We start from the raw sequence: 21,953 nt of genomic DNA, 5'->3' as shown, positions 1-21,953 counted from the left end.
CAATCATGTCTTGCTAATCCTGGCACTTTTAAGCCTAGGAGTTCAAGGCTAGTCTGGGCATCCCAGTGAGACCCCCTATACAAAAATAAAAAAATTAACCACGTGTGGTGGTATGCCTATAGACCCATCCACTTGGGAGGAGGAGACAGGATTGCTTAAGCCCAGGAGTTTGAGGTTGCAGTGTCTATAATGACACAACTGCACTCAATCCCAGGCAACACAAGACCTTGTCTCAAAAAAAAAAAAAAAAGTAAAAACCATTCTTAGCCACTTTGGCCTACCAGCCATAGCTTGCCAAACTCTAGGTTCAGACCTAAACAGATGGGATTCAACTCTGGCAAACAAAGCCAGGGAACAGTGCAGTGTCATTCCGAAGACAAAGTATAAACATCCACCCTTTTCTTCTCATAGCCCCAAGGCCCTTCCTTACACAAGGCCTCCTACAATGGCTCACTCCTGTAATCCCATGACTTTGGGAAGCTGAGGCCAAGAGTTCAAGACCAGCCTAGATAACATAGCAAGATCCTGTCTTTATAAAAAAAAAAAAGATAAAAATGCAAGCATACACACCTAAAGGCTTGGCTATCTATGGCAGCCAAAAACTTAAAGCTCTAGATGCAATAAAACTGAGAACACAGCAAAGAATAAACAGGTGACAAAGAAACCTATTTGCAACCATAAGTAATGAAATTCGTGAAAAACAGGTGTGCAGCAATATCTTAAAACTTTAATAAAACTGGCTCGGTGCTCGTAGCACAGGGGTTACAGTGCCAGCCACATACATCAAGGGGTGTGGGTTCGAACCTGGCCCGGGCCAGCTGAACAACAATGACAAATGCAACAAAAATAGCTGGGCGTTGTGGCGGGTGCCTGTAGTCCGAGCTACTTGGGAAGCTGAGGCAAGAGAATCGCTTAAGCCCAAGAGTTTGAGGTTGCTGTGAGCTGTGACACTACAGCACTCTACCCTGGGCAACATAGTGAGACTTTGTCTCAAAAAAAGAAAAAAAAACTTTAATGAAACTATTCTACAGGTACACATCACCACATCAAGCTAATTTTTCTTATTATTATTATTATTTTTTTTTGCAGTTTTTGGTCAGGGCTGGGTTTGAACCCACCACCTCCAACATATGGGGCCAGTGCCCTACTCCTTTGAGCCACAGGCACCACCCTAATTTTTCTTATTTTTAAAAAGTGGGATCTTCCAGCTCAGCACCTGTGGCTCAAGTGGCTAAGGTGCCAACCACATACACCTGACTTGGCGGGTTCAAATCCAGCCCAGGCCCAGCAAACAACAATGATGGCTGCAACCAAAAAACAGCTGGGCGTTGTGGTGGATGCCTATAGTCCCAGCTACCAGTAAAACAGAAATATGAAAGGAATGATACCAATTTAAAAAACAAAATAAAAAGTCTATAGTAGCATTCTTTTTGATCTACTTATGGATGTGAGTTATATCTTATTCATCTTCACAACCTCCACACCTAGCCCAATAGTTCTTTTCTTGAGGGACTAACCAAAGCTATTCCCTAGAAATAAAGGTTAAAAAACTGCATGCATTTATAAGATAATTAAAACTTGACATGGTTGGGGCGGCGCCTGTGGCTCAGTGAGTAGGGCACCGGCCCCATATGCCGAGGGTGGCGGGTTCGAACCCAGCCCCGGCCAAACTGCAACAAAAAAAAATAGCCGGGCGTTGTGGCGGGCGCCTGTAGTCCCAGCTGCTCGGGAGGCTGAGGCAAGAGAATCGCTGAAGCCAGGAGTTGGAGGTTGCTGTGAGCTGTGTGACGCCACGGCACTCTACCGAGGGCCATAAAGTGAGACTCTGTCTCTACAAAAAAAAAAAAAAAAAAAAAAAACTTGACATGGTTGTCACAGATAGTAATGACAGAGGTATTGGCTTGGCACCTGTAGCTCAACGGCTAGGGCACCAATCACATACCCCAGAGCTGGCGGGTTCAAACCCAGCTCAGGCCTGCCAAACAACAATGACAACTGCAACCAAAAAGTAGCCAGGCATCGTGGCAGGCGCCTGTAGTCACAGCTACTTGGGAGGCTGAGACAAAAGAATCACATAAGCCCAAGAGTTTGAGGTTACTATGAGCTGTAATGCTACGGCACTCTACCCAGGACGACAGCTTGAGACTCTGTCTCAAAAAAAAAAAAAAAAAAAGACAGAGGTATCAAACCCGTGACAATGAAATATAAGTCACTGAAAGGCAGGGTTTCACTGTCGTGTAAACACGTACTACTCTTAACCCTATAAAATTACATAAACTTGAATGGAAGAAGAGCTCCATAATAAAAATATTAAGTTCCCTGAGCTCTAGAAAGATAACAACATGAAACGTAATAAAAGTAATTATAAGTGATCACTCAGAAATTCAGAAATAAGAAGACTGAAGTAACTGTTTTCAAGAAAGATCTGAAATCCTGCCTGGGGCTATCTATCAGAATAGTATTTGGAAGCTCAGTGAGTTAGCAGTTAACACTCAAGTATGTGTTGGTCTAATATATGAAACTCTTATCCTTCACCACTTTATATTTTTTTTTATTTTGAGACAGAACCTCAAGCTGTCGCCCTGGGTAGAGTGCCATGGCATCACAGCTCACAGCAACCTCCAACTCCTGGGCTCAAGAGATTCTCCTGCCTCCGCCTCCCAAGTAGCTGGGACTACAGGCGCCTGCCACAACGCCCGGCTACTTTTTGGTTGCAGCCATCATTGTTGTTTGGTGGGCCTGGGCTGGATTCGAACCCACCAGCTCACGTGTCTTAGCTGCTTGAGCCACAGGCGCTGAGCCACCACTTTACATTTTCATTCTGGATGGCTCTCTGGAAGAGAGTTTTTACATAGATTATTAGTACATGATGAGTCCTGAGTAAACATAAAGCCATATTTCTCAACAACTGCTAAAATCAGTGCCCTACACTATCACAGTGCTATTAAATGCATCCAGAGTCTCTTTCCATAGGAAAATTTCAAATAAAATTCTACCTTTCTTTTTTATCTAAATCTTCTGAGTAATCCAGGAATGTTACTATCTGCTTCTCCAGATAGCTGTCAATCTTTTCTTCAGCCGTCATTGTTGAATTAAAAATATTTTGAGTCACAGAATTTAAGAATATGGCTTTATAGTTTCCTTCTAGCAGCAGCTGCAGGAAAGATCCACTCTCTGCAATATAAAAATTACTGCAGTAATCCAAAAGAAAAGTATTTTTCCATGCTGTATAAGATAACAGTATCACGCAAATCTACCATTTTAGTGTACCTTAAAGTATATGTACTTAGTATGCATGTTGTACATTAATGACAAGGCACTGAGCAAATGTCCATCATTCTACAAACATCATCTCCCCAGAAATCAGAGGTTCATCCATCTGATAGTGAACAGCAAGGTGGAAGTCAGACCTTGAAATAATATTCTTCATTAGTAGGTAATATTACCCTTTTGCGAAGAAATTCAAAGATTTAACTGTTTATCCCTTCAGCAAAAGCACACGGCTCACTGACAACAGAAAAGTTTCCTTAGTCAAGATTCCGAGACTTTTCACAATCTTACTCTTCTTATCTTCACTATTCTCCTTCATGAAAAGTCAATCTAAGAATGTTGTTCACTCACTAGTCCCCTAAATGTCACGTGCACATTCCTCCATCAGCACCTTTACACTTTTAATTTCTCCTGATGACCCCTTTTCCAACATATCAGTCTTACCCTTTAATCAAATATCAGCTACAATCTGATGTCTTCATGAAACTTTTCGGACCAGCACGTCTCACCAGACTTCAAACTTCCTCCCTGAAGAACTTACTGTACACACACACACACACTCACAGCTCTTATATACTGTCTGTTATTACTCTTCTAGGTCCAGCCTAAAGCCCACAACCAGTCATGCCTATATCCCACTGGTAAATGACATTTAACTGTTTATCCCTTCAGCAAAAGCACACTGCTCACAAGAATTATACCTTTCCTAACTCTTTTCAGCTTTTCTGCTTACTAGCTATGTGAACTTAAATAAATTAACCAATCTGTACTGGAGTCTTCATCTGCAAAGTAGAATTAAAATAATACAACCACAGTCGAATCTACTTTACGTGTCTATATTAAAGGATTGAAAAACTGACTATATATGCTAAAAGTTTAGAAAAGTAACTGACATTGCCATTGTCTCTCCGACTGAATCTGGGCAGTGAGGAGTTTTGGGTTAAGACACCTAAAGTTCTGGGCAGACTGAGAACCACGCCCACCCTGTCAAGGACTCCAAAAACCAAAGACTTAACAAATCATCTGGATTTTATTTGGGAAAAAGAAAAGGAAGGATGAGAATCCACCCGCCACTACCTCTTTTCCTCTCAGCTCCCAGTGGCCTAAGTCCCTGGCAGGTGCGCCTCTCACCTGAACCAGCAACCCCCTCCTGCTTCCATTGCTGCCGCTCAGTCTCGGTGGGGAAGCCCCTCAGAAGTGCTAGCTCCGGGGTCCACATCACCCTGGACAGCGCTGCAGCCAAAACGGGCTCCTAGGAGAGGTACACAGAAGTCAACAAAAGCAAGTGAAAAAGTACAGTATCCAAAGACCCCACCGTCTAGTGGCAGCAGTTAAGGTAAATACAACCACAGCCTTAGAAAACCATGCGCATGGGGGCGGCCATGACAGCAGCGCGGGGCACCCTGGGAAAAACACAGGCTTTCTGGTCCGGCTTCCGCCTGAAAGACAAACCGGATCGCTAGTACTGAGCATGTACTGAGCATGCCTGGGCCATATGCCCCGCCCCGGGGCTGGGAAATGGACAGAGTTAAGGGCGCGGTCGAGCTCAGCCCCGCCCTGAGGGAGGTGCTTTCGTGAGCTGTGGAAATAGTGGAGAATTTGTAAAGTATGTGTGTTGCGTGCACCGAGGACGGGGGTTCAAATGCAAGACAAAACAGAGGTCTTAACCCACAGAAGTCTGATCGGACGGGCTAAAGCTGTAACTCTTAAACCGTTTGTTGGTCAGAACCCTCTTGACTGAGTAACGAAAGCCTCAGACCTTCAAGCAAAGTATACATGGGCCCTATCCCAGCACTGGGGCACCATTTCAGGGAATTAGAGACCCCCAGAGATGGAGTCGGTGAACCCAGCTTAGAAATCCAGGTCTTTGTTCTTGGAATGAACGTGTAAGGAAACTATTTGGTTTTGACGCTGCCACTACATGAATTATAACCTGGTGGGAAATCTGGCCTGGCCCGCTGGTGCAGGAAAGTTTTGTGGGCAGTTTCAGAACGCCGCAGAAGAGCAGGCCCTAGAGTGGAAAGGAGGAAACGTCAAAGGGACATAGCAGACAACCCTCATGCTTGCTGCCCAGCACACAGCTGGTGCCTTATTTGCATGTCCTTTAACGTTGGTACCAGCATACTTAGGAGAAGACCAAGGTTCTAAGAGTTAGGACTAAGCGGGGCTTCATCCCATGGGCACTGGGATTTACCATGCAAGATCCAAGGGAAAGACCAATCCTGACCATGCAGGATTCTCAGACTTGCAAGAGCTCTCTGAAAACACTTTGCCCAATACTCAGCTCCAAGGAAGAAGCTAAATCTAAATAATTTTTTTTCTTTTTTTGAGACAGAGTCTGTCTCTGTTGCCCTGGGTAGAGTGCAGTGGTGTCATCTTAGCTCACAGCAACCTCAAACTCAGGTTCAGGCTCAGGCTATCCTCCTGCCTCAGCCTCCCCAGTGACTGGGACTACAGGTGCTCACCACCACACCTGACTAATTCTTCTATTTTTTGTAGAGACAGAATCTCGCTTTGTTCAGGCTGGTCTCCAGCTCCTGAGCCCAACATCCCAAAGTCCTAGGATTACAGGCGTGAGCCACCAAGACCGGACTAAATTATTCTTTTTTTTTTTTTTTTTTTTTGTAGAGACAGAGTCTCACTGTACCGCCCTCTGGTAGAGTGCCGTGGCGTCACACGGCTCACAGCAACCTCTAACTCTTGGGCTTACGTGATTCTCTTGCCTCAGCCTCCCGAGCAGCTGAGACTACAGGCGCCCGCCACAACGCCCGGCTATTTTTTTGTTGCAGTTTGGCCGGGGCTGGGTTTGAACCCGCCACCCTCGGCATATGGGGCCGGCGCCCTACTCACTGAGCCACAGGCGCCGCCCTATTCTTTTTTTTTTTTTTTTTTTTTTTTTATTTATTTTTTTTGTGTGTGTGTGTGTTTTGGCCGGGGCTGGGTTTGAACCCGCCACCTCCGGCATATGGGACCGGCGACCTACTCCTTGAGCCACAGGCGCCGCCCTAAATTATTCTTAATTCACTTTCTTCCTCACTATCTGGAGCCACTCCAGATTGTGGAGAGAAGAGGAGCTCATCTCAGCTTAGGTCAGCCACTGCCTGCAAATGCCAAAGGAAGCCAGACCTGGCAATGAGCAAAGAATGGCTGATGCCCTGAAATATCTTCTTATTGAGAAGTAATGAAAAACTGTTTGCATAAGGAATCATATTGAAAAGTGTGTCCTTTCCTTTCTTTAAGCACAAAAGCCACACTGTCTAAACCATTTGATAACTGTTAAAGGTGAACATCTGTAGACAGGCACTGGCCACTACACCAAAGTTTCTCACTGGCAGGTAGTGAGTGTCCCACTGAACCCCACAGTGAACTTGGAAGTTACACTTTAATTCAATGTTGGTTTGTTACAAATGTGGTATACTGGACAATGGTGGTGACTAAATCTACTAATCTTTCTTCAAGCAAAGTGAACGCTAATAATAAAATTGCCTGTGGGGGGAGAAGGGGAAATATGGTCTCAATTTTAAAATAAGTAGTGAGTGGGACCTGTGGGCAGGCCATGAGATGGCTACTTGATGTGGTATAGATGCCTTGGGTAGGCAGTCTGTTGGGAACCAGGATTTTACTGTCTGTAAGTCTTTTCTCGTGGGCTGGTAGGATTTCTCTTGTCAGAATTGCCTAAGCCCAGGAGCTGGAGGTTGCTGTGAGCTGTGACACCACAGCCCTCTACCTAGGGCAACAAAATGAGACTCTGTCTCTAACAAAAAAAAAAAATAATAAGATTTATCTTGCCTAGAAAGTGCTCTCTTCCAGAGCCAAGTGGCTCTAGAAAGCCAGGAATCTCAGTGTTCAAGACCCAGTGTATGAAAAAAAAAAAAAAAAAAAAAGACCCAGTGTATGTATTGAACACATTCCAGACCACCACAAGGGGAGTTGAGGGGGGAAAGTGGGGGAAGGGTTCCACCTGACTGACAGGAGTCCTCCTTAGTTCAGCCCCACCACCTACTCTTTCTTCCAGAGGCAGCTAGTACTCCCAGTTCCTGAGTCTTTCAGTTTTTCCATGTAGATAAGAATTTGCCTTAACTTTTCCTATTGCCTTTTTTTTTTTTTTTGAGACAGAGCCTCAAGCTGTCACCCCGGGTAGAGTGCCGTGACATTATAGCTCACAGCAACCTCCAACTGCTAGGCTCAAGCGATTCTCCTGCGTCTGCCTCCCAAGTAACTGAGATTACAGGCATCCGCCACAACGCCTGGCTATTTTTCCGTTGTAGCCATCATTGTTGTTTGGCAGGCCCGGGATGGATTTGAACCTGCCAGCTCTGGTGTATATGGCTGGCGCCTCAGCCATTTGAGCCACAGGCGCCAAGCCTCCTATTGCCTTTTCAAGATTCAGCTTTTTCTGGTAAACTAAATCGGTGACCTGTCCTTCAAATGATATTTACTTTCCTGCCTTCCCTTTTTTTGTGTGGGTAGTTGTATCTTAATTTTTTTTTTTTTTGCTTTACCATAGTTTTGATGGGTTTTGAATGTGGAGAAAAATTAAATTCATGTATTCAATATGCCACATTTACTCAGATCTTGAATTTCCTTTTTTGTGAGACACACACTTTAATGCTGTCACCCTAGCTAGAGTACAGTGGTGCCACAGCTCACTGCAACCTCAACTCCTGGGTTCAAGTGATCTTCTTGCCTCAGCCTCTCTAGTACCTGGAGCTACAGGCACCTGTCACCAGGCCCGGCTAATTTTTTCTACTTTTAGTAGAGACAGGGTCTCACTCTTGCTTAGCCTGGTGTCAAACTTCTGAGCTCAAGCGATCTTCCCACTTCAGCCTCCCAGAGTGCTAAGATTATAGGCATAAGTCACCACACCTGTCCTAAATTGAATTTTCTTTGACACCTTTCTCCATGTAGCTTCAGGTTTCATAAATTTATGTGTTTGAATTAATTCTATCACATTTCTTTGTAAGTGATCAAAGGCAGTCAGGATCTTTCATTGGCTTAAGCATAGAGAAGTCAGAATTGACCAGCATTGAATGACCCTTCAATTTCCTTTCACATTCGAAACATAGCTCAGGTTTAACGATAGTACCCCGTTTCCCCGAAAATAAGACATCCTCCGAAAATGAGACCTACTTACAGGAAAGATAAGACGTCTCCTGAAAATAAGACCTAGCGCATCTTTGGGAGCACACCTTAAAATAAGACACTGTCTTATTTTCGGGGAAACAGGGTAATTTTAAAGTTTGGTGGGGTTTTTTGAGACAGAGCCTCAAGCTGTCACCCTGGATAGAGTGCCATGGCATCATAGCCCACAGCAACTTCCAACCTCTGGGTTCAAGTGACTCTCCTGCCTCCACCTCCCAAGCAGCTGGGACCACAGATGCCTGCCACAACACTGGCTGCAGCCGTCATTGTCGTTTGGCAGGCCCGGGCTGGATTTGAACCCACCAGCTCAGGTGTATGTAGCCGGTGCCCTAGCTGCTTGAGCCATAGGCGCCAAGCCAATTTTAAAAGTTTTCGAAGATGTTTGTAACGACTTTATTTCTAATAGCCAAAAACTGGAAACAATCCAAATGTTCATTCACAGATGAATTGAAAAATGGTGATATTTCCCATGAAATAATAAACTATTGACATATACATGCACTTCAAAATAATTACGCTGAGCCGCAAGAGGCCAGAAAAGAGAAGCACATATTGCATTGTTCTGTTTATATGATTCTAGAATATACTGATTTATAAAGTCAGAAAGCAGATCAGTGCTTCTTTGAGTGGAGAGAGGATGGGGAGGGCAGGAAGAGGAATTTACAAAGTGCAACAAGGAGACTTTGATGGGAAGTGATGGATGTGTTCACCATCCCCAGTGTGCTGATGGTGTCATGGGTATATACGTTAAGTCAAAACCTAACAAATTGTACAGTATTTTATGTAGATTATAACTGAGTCATGCTGTTGATAAAAATTGCCTATTGTATGAACCTTGAAATCTGATCTCCCAAGACCAATATTCTCTAACAGCCTTCTCCCAGCATAACAATTCCTTCTTGTCATGCCACCACTGATCCGCTGCCCCGTCCAAGCACAGTGTTCCCCAGAACAGGGGCCTCTCAACCACCACTTTCTCTTATAGAGCAAGCCCCCCCTGTCTTGCGCTTCTCTCTCCTCAGTCCACAGATCTGGGCCCACTTCTCACCCCTCTGAAAACTGCCTTAGGAGGCCTCCTGGCTTCTTGAACACTCCTTGAATTTACAATCTCAGCCATCACCTTCTCTCTATTTTTCCCCTGTGGGAAGGAAAGATACAAAACTTTGTCTCCCTATCACACAGTGTCCCCAAATAGTGGTGTTACAATTGTATACAGACCACAAGTTACTATAACTGTTTTGCTAGAATCATGAGTTTGGAGAAAATGAAATGTTAGGATAGGCTAGGAGAAACTATTGGATGTAAATTAGAGAGGAGAAAGGAAACAAATTAACATAGTACTAAAGTATCTTGTAAGTAAGAAAAAAAATTAACATGGCCTCAAGGCATAAAATAAGCCAAACTTGGTGCCAAGCTCTGTTAAAAGTGCATCACTCTAGCTGGGCGTTGTGGCGGGCGCCTGCAGTCCCAGCTACTCAGGAGGCTGAGGCAAGAGAATCGCGTAAGCCCAAGAGTTACAGGTTGCTGTGAGCCGTGTGACTCCACAGCACTCTACCCGAGGGCGGTACAGTGAGACTCTGTCTCTACGAAAAAAAAAAAAAAATAGCTGGGCGTTGTGGTGGGCGCCTGTAGTCCCAGCTACTTGGGAGGCTGAGGCAAGAGAATCGTTTAAGCCCAGGAGTTGGAGGTTGCTGTGAGCTGTGTGAGGCCACGGCACTCTACTGAGGGCCATAAAGTGAGACTCTGTCTCTACAAAAAAAAAAAAAGTGCATCACTCATTTAACTTTTTTTTTTAAGGACAGAGTCTCACTCTGCTGCCCTGGGTAGAGTGCTATGGCATCATAGCTCACAGCAACCTCAAACTCTTGGGCTTGAGCAATCCTCTTGCCTCTGCCTCCAGAGTAGCTGGGACTACAGGCAGCCGCCACGCCAGGCTATTTTTTTTGTTGTAGTTGTCATTGTTGTTTAGCAGGCCCGGGTTCGAACCCACCAACCCAGGTGTATGTGGCCACCACCCTAACCACTGAGCTATGGGAGCCAAGCCTTTTCTTTGTAGTAGAGATGGGCTCAGGCTAGTCTCAAGCTCCTGAGCTCAGGTGACCCACCCACTTCGGCCTCCCAAAGTACTAGGATTAAGAGGCATGAACCACTGCACCCAGCCTCATTTAACCTTTATAGTAACTCTTTGGTTTTTTTTCTTTTTTTGAGACAGTCTCACTATGTCACCTTTGGTAGAGTGCTGTAGCGTCACAGCTCACAGCAACCTCAAACTCTTGAGCTTAAGCGATTCTCTTGCCTCAGCCTCCCAAGTAGCTGGGACTACAGGCGCCCACCACAGTGCTCAGATATTTTTTGTTGTAGTTGTCATTGTTGCTCAGTAGGCCCAGGCTGGGTTTGAATCTGTCAGCCTCAGTGTATGTGGCTGGTGCCATAACCACTGTGCTATGGGCGCTGAGCCGATAGTAACTCTCTGAAGGTAATATTATTAAGCCCATTTTTCAAATAAGGAAACTAAGATTGAGAGGTTCAGCACCTTTCCCAGGGTTACGCGAGAATTTGAACCTAGCCTGAAGCCCAAGGCTGTGTGCACTCCATCTGAGGAGCACAGAAAGATGAGAAGCATGTGACTAGCATGTAGTGCGGGGCAAGCACGTAAGTAAGGAAGAATAGCCTCCCGGGGGACAGCTGGAAGCTACTCTGGAGGGTCAGTGCAGATGCTGGGTATCCCCCAAAGCAAGCCCTGGGGAAGCAGAAGACAGAAAGGTTGCATTTGGTTGCAGTGAGAATGTTAGAATTCAGGTCAAGCAGAGGACAGAAGGAGACAGCTACTACTAAGCCAGCCTGTAAGGCTTAGTTCTTTAGCGACTGCCTGGCGAGTGGGGGCCTAGGGTAGTTCCATTATGTCTCTGCGGGCTTTCCTTTCTCCTTGGCCTCTAAGAATTTGACTGCTCTAACCACTAGCTGGCTCTCCCTGAAGGGTGTGCTGCTTTTCCCATAGTGCTCAGGGCCAGGTCAAAACAAGAACCTTCCATTCGGTAGACCTTAATTCAGGTGCACAAGGGGAAGGCTATTCAATAAGGTGCTTGTGGGATAGAGCATAGGGTTAAACGTGCCAGGCACTAGGGGCAGAGTGATCTGGGAAAAAGCGAAGCCTTATTGCTGGCCCTGAGTACTAAAAACAATACTCACTGGACATAGCATAATGTCCCACCCTTACGTCATATATTAACAGTGGTAAAATTATGAAGTGCAGTAAACAGGATGTATTGGGAGTTCAATATGCAGTTAAAGAAAAATTCTTTGTTTAACCTTGACACTCTCTTTGAAGCTTTCTGATGAAGGCTGTATTTTCTCATGCCTGAGATGTGAATAATAACCAGTGAGGAACATTGGAGGGAGCCACACCCTTGGCTCTCTATGCAGAGGGCTTCCTGGTGGTGACCTCCCCAGGTCTCCCAGTTCAATATAAATGAAACGAGTAGGTGTTATTAATTGGCATGGAGTTGCACCGACATTCACTAAATGCAATGTGGGTGCAAAGGAGACAAACACAGATACTATGCCTCTCAGTCTAAGTTCACTTCAACCCGCTCTGTCTGGGTGCCATCACCCCTCTCCTTGGGAGCCCACTTCTATTTTTTTTTTTGCAGTTTTTTGCCGGGGCTGGGTTTGAACCCGCCACCTCAGGCATTTGGAGCCGGCGCCCTACTCCGTTGAGCCACAGACGCTGCCCAAGAGCCCACTTCTAGATACTGTCTTGTCTTTACAATCACAGTCCCTGGGCCCTGGACCACATGTATCACAAACACATAAATCAAAGAATACATGGGTGTTCCTGTCATTCAAGATCCAAGAACATAGGGTGTTCCTTAAACAGCTGCTCTCTTGATTTACATTGTCCAGGCTCTAGAGAAAAAGCATTTCTACATCTCTATGTCCTTGAAACAAGTCTCCCAAGTCCAAATGCTTTAAAAGTTTGTAGGTTGTGCTAAGCATAATGGGGGGAAGCAGACACTGCAGAGTTAAAAATACAGGGAGGATCTGAATTGCAGAGGCTCATGGGGAAGAGAAAAGATTAACTTGTTAAATCTCCCTCTCAGAATCCATGCAAAAGATTATTGCATAATTACAATTCCTCACTCATAATGCATATCCATTTTCTTGTAATTCTTTGTGTTCTATTTTTGGTTTTGGAGGTATTTACAAAATAGAGTTCTATTTGCAATAATGAACAGTGGCTAGGAAACATTTTATAATTTTAAACAATTCATATGAGATAAAACATTCAAATGAGATGTATGTTTGAAATATGTTACGAATTCATTGCATTAGCAATGAGATGGGGCGGTGCCTGTGGCTCAGTCGGTAAGGCGCCGGCCCCATATACTGAGGGTGGTGGGTTCAAACCCGGCCCTGGCTGAACTGCAACCAAAAAATAGCCGGGCATTGTGGTGAGCGCCTGTAGTCCCAGCTACTCGGGAGGCTGAGGCAGGAGAATCGCTTAAGCCCAGGAGTTGGAGGTTGCTGTGAGCTGTGTGATGCCACGGCACTCTACCGAGGGCCATAAAGTGAGACTCTGTCTCTACAAAAAAAAAGCAATGAGATGACATCAAATGGTAAAACTGCTGGTTTTGTTCTGATAAGATTTTTTTGGTGGGGGGGGAGACAGAGTCCCACTTTGTCACACTTGGTAGAGTGCCCTGATGTCATAGCTCACAGTAACCTCAAACTCTTGGGCTCAAGCGATTCTCTTGCCTCAGCCTCTCAAGTAGCTGGGACTACAGGCGCCCACCACCACATCCACCTAGTTTTAGAGATGAGGTCTTACTCTGGCTCATGCTGGTCTTGAACCTGTGAGCTCAGGCAATCCCAGTGTGCTAGGATTACAGGAGTGAGCCACCATGCCTGGCCTAAGATTTTATTAAATATTAAAAATATAAAAATGTTAGTGCTCTTTGAACAGTATTGATTTAAAATTTTGGTAGTCAGTGGATTGCTTGAGCTCACAAGTTCCAGACCTGCCTGAGCAAGAACGAAACCCTGGCTGTACTAAAACAGAAAAATTAGCTGGGCATGGTGGTAGGCTGTAGTCCCAGCTACTGGGGAGTATGAGAGATAAGGATCACCTGAGCTTAAGTGTTTGAAGTTGCTGTGAGCTATGGTGTGCACAGTACTCTACTGAGGGTGACAAAGTGAGATTCTGTTAAAAAAGAAAGTTTATAGTACTTTCTATTATCCATCTGACTTTGTAGGTTTTGGTCTTAATGCTAGGAGACTAAATACTTTGCTTAAATTAACAGTTCTTAAACTTTTCTTTAAGATTAACAACTTTATGGTTAATAATTTCATGAATAGACCAACTCCCTTCACTGGTTCCCACATTTCTGAATTCTCTGTGTGTGCCCTAAGACCCAGGCTATCCCGTGTCTGTTGGGCTTTGTTCCATCCTTCTCTAAGGCCTGTACCTTGGAGAAGTACCCTCATCTTTCTCTGTTAACGCACTGAAAGTTATTCTTATGCAAAAATATGTGTATTTCTCCACTGTTTGTGACCTACCACCTGCATTCTGCAGTGGGCTTTTAACTTATCTCCTTGCCTCCCAATAGCTTGCAGAATGATCTTTCTGAAAGTCTGAGCAGGTTGCTCCCTTAATTAAAGCTACCTGGGAGCTTTCCATCAGCTATTGCAGCAGTTCTCAACCTGTGGGTTGAGACCCACAGGAACTGTATTAAAGGCGTGTGGCATCAGGAAGGTTGAGAATCACTGACCTATTGGATGTCAAAGCCCTTTTTTTTTTTTTTTTTTAAAGACAGTCTCACTTTGTCACCCTGGGTAGAGTGCCGTGGCATCATAGTTCACAGCAACTTCAAACTCTTGGTATCAAGTGATTCTCTTGCCTCTGCCTTCCAAGAAGCTGGGACTACAGGCACCCACCACGACCACTGGTTAGTTTTTCTATTTTAGTAGAAACAGGGTCTTGCTCTTGCTCAGGCTGGTCTGGAACTCCTAAGTTCAAGCAATCCTCTTGCCTCGGCCTCCCAGAGTGTTAGGATTATAGGTGTGATCCACTATACCCGGCCTGTCAAAGCTTAACAGGATTAGCAAAAGCACGTGATGACCGAGCCCCTTCTATCTTTCCCACAGCACAGTTGCCGTCCCAATCCATTATTCCCACTTTGCCTATTAAATCCAGTAACTTGAGCTGTCCTTCTCCTCCCTGTGTCTCGAGTAATTTCTTACTGCTTGGCTTTTTTATCCTCACCCTTCCAGACTCAGGATATCTCCATTTAGGAAGCCCTTTTGGACCATATCACTTCAGTGCCCATGAACATTTTGCCTGACATCAGTACTCCACTGTGGTCCCAACAGTACCCCAGAAATAACTCCATCAGGGAACTTATCAAATGGCACTGACACCACTACCATGTCCATCACGGATGGCCGCGCCCATCACAAATCACTGTGTCCATCATGGATGACCTCGCGCATCACAGTTCACTGCGCCCGTCATGGATGACCACGCCCATCAGGGATGACTGTGCACGTCACAGATCATTATACCTGTCATGGATCACTGTGCCTGTCATGGATCACTGCATCAGTCATGGACGACTGAGTCTGTCATGGATCACTGTGTCAGTCATGGATGACTGTGCCCATCATGGATCACTGCATCAGTCATGGACGACTGCGTCCGTCATGGATCACTATGTCTGTCATGGACGACTGTGCCCATCATGGATCACTGCATCAGTCATGGACGACTGCGTCCGTCATGGATGACTGTGCCCATCATGGATCACTGCATCAGTCATGGATCACTGTGTCTGTCATGGACGACTGTGCCCATCATGGATCACTGCATCAGTCATGGACAACTGCGTCCGTCATGGATGACTGTGCCCATCAGGGATCACTGCATCAGTCATGGACGACTGCGTCCATCATGGATCACTGTACCCGTCATGGATGACTGTGCCCATCATGGATCACTGCATCAGTCATGGACGACTGCGTCCGTCATGGATCACTGTGCCCATTATGGATCACTGTACCCATCATGGATGACTGTGCCTGTCATGGATCACTGTGTCAGTCATGGACGACTGTGCCCATCATGGATCATTGTACCTGTCATGGATGACTGTGTCTGTCATGGATCACTGCATCAGTCATGGACGACTGAGTCCGTCATGGATCACTGCGTCCATCATGGATCACTGTACCCGTCATGGACGACTGTGCCCGTCATGGATCACTGCGTCCGTCATGGATCACTGTGCCCATCATGGATCACTGCATCCGTCATGGACGACTGCGTCCATCATGGATCACTGTGTCCGTCATGGACGATTGTGCCCATCACGGATCATTGTATCTGTCATGGACGACTGTGCCCATCATGGATCACTGCGTCCGTCATGGACGACTGAGTCTGTCATGGATCACTGTGTCCGTCATGGATGACTGTGTCCGTCATGGATGACTGTGCCCGTCATGGATCACTGTGTCCGTCATGGATCACTGCGTCCATCATGGACCACTGCGTCCGTCATGGACGACTGCATTCATCATGGATCACCGTGTCCGTCATGGACGACTGTGCCCATCATGGATCATTGTATCTGTCATGGACGACTGTGCCCGTCACGGATCACTGCGTCCGTCATGGACGACTGAGTCCGTCATGGATCACTGTGCCCATCATGGACGACTGTGCCCGTCATGGATCACTGTGCCCGTCATGGACGACTGCGTCCGTCATGGATCACTGTGTCCGTCATGGACTACTGTGCCTGTCATGGATCACTGCGTCCGTCATGGACGATTGTGCCTATCACGGATCATTGTATCTGTCATGGACGACTGTGCCCATCATGGATCACTGCGTCCGTCATGGACGACTGAGTCTGTCATGGATCACTGTGTGCGTCATGGATTACTGTGTCCGTCATGGACGACTGTGCCCGTCATGGATCACTGCGTCCGTCATGGATCACTGCGTCCATCATGGACCACTGCGTCCGTCATGGATGACTGCGTTCATCATGGATCACCGTGTCTGTCATGGACGACTGTGCCCATCATGGATCATTGTATCTGTCATGGACGACTGTGCCCATCACGGATCACTGCGTCCGTCATGGACGACTGAGTCCGTCATGGATCACTGTGCCCGTCATGGACAACTGTGCCCGTCATGGATCACTGTGCCCGTCATGGACGACTGCGTCCATCATGGATCACTGTGTCTGTCATGGACGACTGTGCCTGTCATGGATCACTGCGTCCGTCATGGACAACTGCGTCCGTCATGGACAACTGCATCCGTCATGGATCACTGTGTCCGTCATGCCCTCCACAAGTGCAGGAACCTGCACTCAGTAACACTGAGTGCTCAAATTTTGTTGTTTTGAGGCAGAGTCCCACTATGGTGCCCTCAGTGGAGTGATGTGGCATCACAGCTCACAGCAACCTCAAACTCTTGGGCTTAAGTGATTCTCTTGCCTCAGCCTCGCCAGTAGCTGGGACTACAGGCGCCTGCCACAATGCCTGGCTAAATGCTCAAAATGTTTGCTGACATAAGGTCTGGATCCCAGATGGAATGGTTTTCAAAAATCATGAACTGGACCTTATAGTCTTAATATTGTTACTTTCACTTTAAAAAACTTCCTGAGGTCTAATAATGGGAGGGGGAGGTGTTGGAAAAAATGACCCAATGGTATTTTAATGATATTTTAAACCCGGGGAAGCCTGACAGTCCATAATACAAACTACAACAAAAAATGGCCGGAAGGACTGGTGAGGAGACTGTCCTCTTAACTTCCCACTGCTGGTAATTTTATGCTTGGATTTGAGGCAGCATGTCTGTGGATGCCACATAACTTGAGTTCTCCCCTTCTCAGACACTATCACTATTTTGTCATCTGCAACGAAGCTCACTACCCACTAGACCTATACATGTGTTTTAGAACCTTGCATTTCCTGTTCACAGACTGTTCCTCCTTTATCAATGCTTGAAGGAGCTCTGTACCTTGTACCTGAAAGACTTTCATGTCCCCTGAGTTCACTTTTCCTTCACAGAGCAACTCATTCTTCAGAGTACAGTTTTCTTGTCAGCTCCAGATTTGGAGGTTCCCACACGCTATTTTATTTCATATAAATACTGTCAAGAATCACGTTGGCCTTTCCTTTGTGGTAGTCTTGGAAAAACATCCTTTGCTCTCCCACATTTAGGTCTTAAAATTATCTAATTCTTTGTCGAAATAGCATTTCACACCATAGCAAAGTGTTTTAGAAACAAGACATACTAATTCACCTAAGTCTTTATTTATTTGGCTCTAGGAAGAATTTGCATGAAAATGAGCCTGTACGGCAGGTACAGAATGTACTGTAACAGCACCAGAGAGGTACATCCTCTCTCCTCTACAGAGCCTCAACGGTAATACATACATGTGACTTTAGTAATAAAACCAGATAATCCAGGAAAAAGGAGCCCTTTAGAAAAAAATCAGTTTAGAGTGACTTCTCAAATTGACCCATTCCTTTTCATTTACTTAAATTCAAATAACAGATACATTCAGAGGCGCAAATGTTGGCATAGAATAAAATCATGTTCATTTATTTTTTTCTGCATCTTAGAATTAGAAGGCATAAAATTAAATATGTTGAATGTAATAAATTCATCCATACAAGTGCAAGTCTCCAGCTATAATGCATTTTATGGCAGATTTATTATTTAAAAAATGTACCAGTAAATCAAAAAAGAGGGAGTATGTCCATTTAACTTTTATTGAAGTGTATGGAGGAGGTCTTCAGAAATCAAATGAGCATGAAGATATGGCCAAACATAAATCTATCAAATTCAGTGAAAAGTTGCTGACTTTAAATAGTAGTTGTAAGAATGACCAATATATATTCTTTGTTAACAACCTCTCACTCTACTGTAAAAAAAAAAAAAAAAAACAGAAAAAAACATTCAGTAAACATTCTTCCTAAGGTAGTTTCCCTTATGTATCAGTGATTTATCCATTTCTTTGTATACACAAATTTGTTGAACATACCAATCAGTGGTTCTCACAATTGAAAAATAAAAGCACAAAAAGTTTACACTCTTGTACAGGTAAATAAAAGATCACCTTGAATTAAACTGGATCTCCTTAAGGGCATAGTATAGTTTCAGTTTCATTACCTATTACATAATTAGTTTCTTACATACAAATATTGACATATTTGGCTTGTGCTTCGAAGCCTTTGTGTCTATGAAGTCCACATCAACGCAGCTCATAATTGGAAGTCACTGGGGAGTTCTTTGCTGCTGCCGGGTCTGACCTGATCGTGCATTAGTGTCTCCTCAGCACCTGCTGTGGCCCTGCACACCTCTGAGGCATCCTCCAAGTCCGGGTCCAAGCCTTCGGGGCAAGGAAGTTTTAGCAACTCTTCACGGAGCTGAGCAGTGTGACGCTATGCAGGAGAAAAATGACTGCAATAAGGCACTGTGAATCGTAAGATTCCACATCCCTTGAGGGAGGCACCAGGTTTTAAAATAAAATCTAGGGGCGGTGCCTGTGGCTCAAAGGGGTAGGGCGCTGGCCCCATAGGAGGTGGTGAGTTCAAACCCAGCCCCGGCCATAAACTGCAAAAAAAAAAATCTAAAGAATTCAGCCTAGAGATATTTACTGAATACTGCCCTTGTGCAAGCCACCGCAGGTGGTAAGAAAAACGGGTGAGAATCTCTACCCTGGAAGTAGCCCTGAATACTATATACACAGAGCCCACCCACGCCTGACCAGCTCTTCAAAGACGCGGCCAATTTGATACCTGTACTCTTTAAAATGAAAGACGGTAACCCTTGTCTTATCATATATGCTGCCGCTGTATCTTTCTCAGAGAAAGACAAGTCCCTCAGTTAAATCCACTATCACTTTAGTGAATGAAAACAAGTGTTTACCAGGCCATCGGTAAAATGTTTGCAAAATGTTTCACATTAATTTTCTTACTTAATGTTCTGAATAAACCTTAAAAATAATTTTACCATTAGAATTTAAAAAACAATTCTAAACAAATAAAAAAGAAGATCTAGGGAGACTAAGGAAATTTTACTCCATGCTACAACTTACGGAAGGATATATGAAAGCTAACAGAAAGTGGCTGGTTATTTACAAATGTAAAGTTTTGGTTTCTAATTTTCTGGAAGAAAAGAAATGATCTTATATATGATATCAAGGACTTCAGTGTATCAATAACTGGCTTTGCAAATTAACTAACCAGCGTTTACAGAACAATTTTTATTTATGAGGCAGTGTATTAAATATTAACAACATAAAAGCGATGCGCACAATAAGGACCATAAAACCTCTGAGCTCCTGAAGGGTAAATTTTGGCTGGAGAAATAAGACATCTAAATAGGGTGAAACAACTACACCTCCAGTGTCAGGTTTCTTTTCTTTCTTTCTTTTTTTTTTTTTTTTTGCCTGGGGTTTGAACCCACCACCTCCGGTATATGGGGCCGGTGCCTTACTCACTGAGCCACAGGCGCCACCCTCTTTTTTTTTGGTAGAGACAGAGTCTCACTTTATTGCCCTCAGTAGAGTGCTATGGTGTCACAGCTCGCAACAACCTCCAACTCCTGGGCTTACGCGATTCTCTTGCCTCAGCCTCCTGAGTAGCTGGGACTACAGGCGCCCGCCACAACGCCCGGCTATTTTTTTTTTTTGGTTGCAGTTCAGCCAGGGCCGGGCTTGAACCCGCCACCCTCGGTATATGGGGCCGGCGCTTTACCGACTGAGCCACAGGCGCCGCCCCACCCTATTTTTTTTTATTGTTGGGGATTCATTGAGGGTACAAGAAACCAGGTTACACTGATTGCATTTGTTAGGTAAAGTCCCTCTTAAATTGTGTCTTGCACCCAAAATGTGTGTCACACACCAAGACCCCATCACCCCCCTTCCTTCTCTCTGCTCTTCTTTTCCCCCACCCCTCCTTCCATCTTTCTTTCTCTGCTCTCCCCTTCCCCCAACCCCACCGTGTCATTCATTGTCCTCATATCAAAACTGAGTACATTGGATCATGCTTCTCCATTCTTGTGATGCTTTACTAAGAATAATGTGTTCCACTTCCATCCAGGTTAATACAAAGGCTGTAAAGTCTCCAGCGTAAGGTTTCAAAGTTACCAGCATGTAAAATTCCTCTAGTACTAATTTTCCTTCTATTATGTACAATAGGTTTAAACATTAACCAGGAAAGAAGAAAGCAAAATCTGGATACTGTGAGGCCCCAGTTGAGGTGGATACTACTGTGGAATCAAGCTGAACTTTGTTATTTTTCGAGAGTAGCACTCAGCAGCAAAGGTATAGTAGAAATGCTATAAATTTGGGTTAATCCAGAGATTGAGATTTCCAGGTCAAGGGTGACATAGAAAAAATTCAGTGAAGAATCCAGGATATGAAGCAAGACAATGACTGAAATATCACAGCTAGTAAAGAAAGGGAGTTGGGCTTCATCAAGTCACTGAGCTCTTATGCTGGAAGCTCTTCTGCTTCCAGAAGGGCCAACAGGCTAAGCTGAGCAGCCCCCTTAAGAAGGCAGCAGTGACAGGACCCAGTGGCAACCACATGTACTGGCTGAGCAAAGGGTTTAATGAGATCTTTAGATTTTAAGACAGAGAAAAGTGATGTTTTAAAATTAAAGAAATACAGAAAGCTAGAAAACTTGATTTGAGGAAAATAGCTCTAATTTTAGAACTTTAGGTAATGACAGGGCATCTAAGTAAAAATGTCACTAATACAATTTGGGAGAAAGCTAAGAGCAGACAACAGTTTGAAGGGTCACTTTTAAAGAGTAAAAGTCCAAAGACAGAGGTGTAGATACCATGAGATGAAAACAGAAAGAGAATAACGTAGCTCTGAGGGCCAGAAAACAAGCCTTTATTTATTTATTTATTTATTTTTGAAAGCAAGCCTTTAGATGAACAATCATTCAGAAGAAGAAGAAAGAAGAAAAGAACTAAAGAGTATAAAAAGAAAGATATTCTGCAATGGAAAGTAAAGAAGACAAACATTGATTAGACCACTTTATGAGTGATTTTTTTTTTTTTTTTTTTTGTAGAGACAGAGTCTCACTTTATGGCCCTCGGTAGAGTGCCATGGCGTCACACAGCTCACAGCAACCTCCAACTCCTGGGCTTAAGTGATTCTCCTGCCTCAGCCTCCTGAGTAGCTGGGACTATAGGCGCCCGCCACAACACCTGGCTATTTTTTGGTTGCAGTTTGGCTGGGGCCGGGTTTGAACCCGCCACCCTCAGCATATGGGGCCGGTGCCTTACTGACTGAGCCACAGGCGCCACCCGTGATTTTTTTTCTTGAGACAGGGTCTCCCTCTGTTGCTGAGGAACAGTGATGTCATCACTGCTATCATTGTCTTGAAAGAACTCTACAAAATTCTGTTGGTTCAGTCCCCATGCTCACTTTCAACTTTAGGAACTACCAATCCATTAGCAAAGGAACATATCTTTTCTACAGACTTTTGGGTAACCATTTAGT

General features: G+C 44.7%; 2 protein-coding genes across 10 annotated transcripts in view; both read right to left on the bottom strand.

Moving 5' to 3' along the window:
* TTC27 (tetratricopeptide repeat domain 27) overlaps window positions 1-4,711 on the bottom strand; it is a 191,176-nt gene extending 186,465 nt beyond the window's left edge. Inside the window, exons 1-2 of one of the 2 annotated variants that reach the window (XM_053588033.1) lie at window positions 4,402-4,711; window positions 2,997-3,174 (exon numbers count right to left, since the gene is read on the bottom strand). In XM_053588033.1, coding sequence (XP_053444008.1) covers window positions 2,997-3,174; window positions 4,402-4,489 — 266 coding nt within the window. In that variant the 5' untranslated portion in view covers window positions 4,490-4,711. The remainder of the gene's footprint in view (window positions 1-2,996; window positions 3,175-4,401) is intronic. The other variant, XM_053588034.1, reaches the window with a different exon arrangement.
* A 13,009-nt stretch (window positions 4,712-17,720) lies between these two features.
* BIRC6 (baculoviral IAP repeat containing 6) overlaps window positions 17,721-21,953 on the bottom strand; it is a 275,055-nt gene continuing 270,822 nt past the window's right edge. For all 8 annotated transcript variants that reach the window (XM_053588024.1, XM_053588027.1, XM_053588026.1 and 5 more), the window contains exon 74: window positions 17,721-18,876. In XM_053588024.1, the coding sequence (XP_053443999.1) occupies window positions 18,697-18,876 (180 nt within the window). In that variant the 3' untranslated portion in view covers window positions 17,721-18,696. The remainder of the gene's footprint in view (window positions 18,877-21,953) is intronic.

Source organism: Nycticebus coucang, chromosome 4, assembly GCF_027406575.1.
Source record: "Nycticebus coucang isolate mNycCou1 chromosome 4, mNycCou1.pri, whole genome shotgun sequence".
In the NCBI taxonomy this organism is placed as follows: Eukaryota; Metazoa; Chordata; class Mammalia; order Primates; family Lorisidae; genus Nycticebus; species Nycticebus coucang.
Note: the sequence above shows the minus strand (reverse complement) of the source record. Positions and strands in the feature narration are given on the sequence as shown.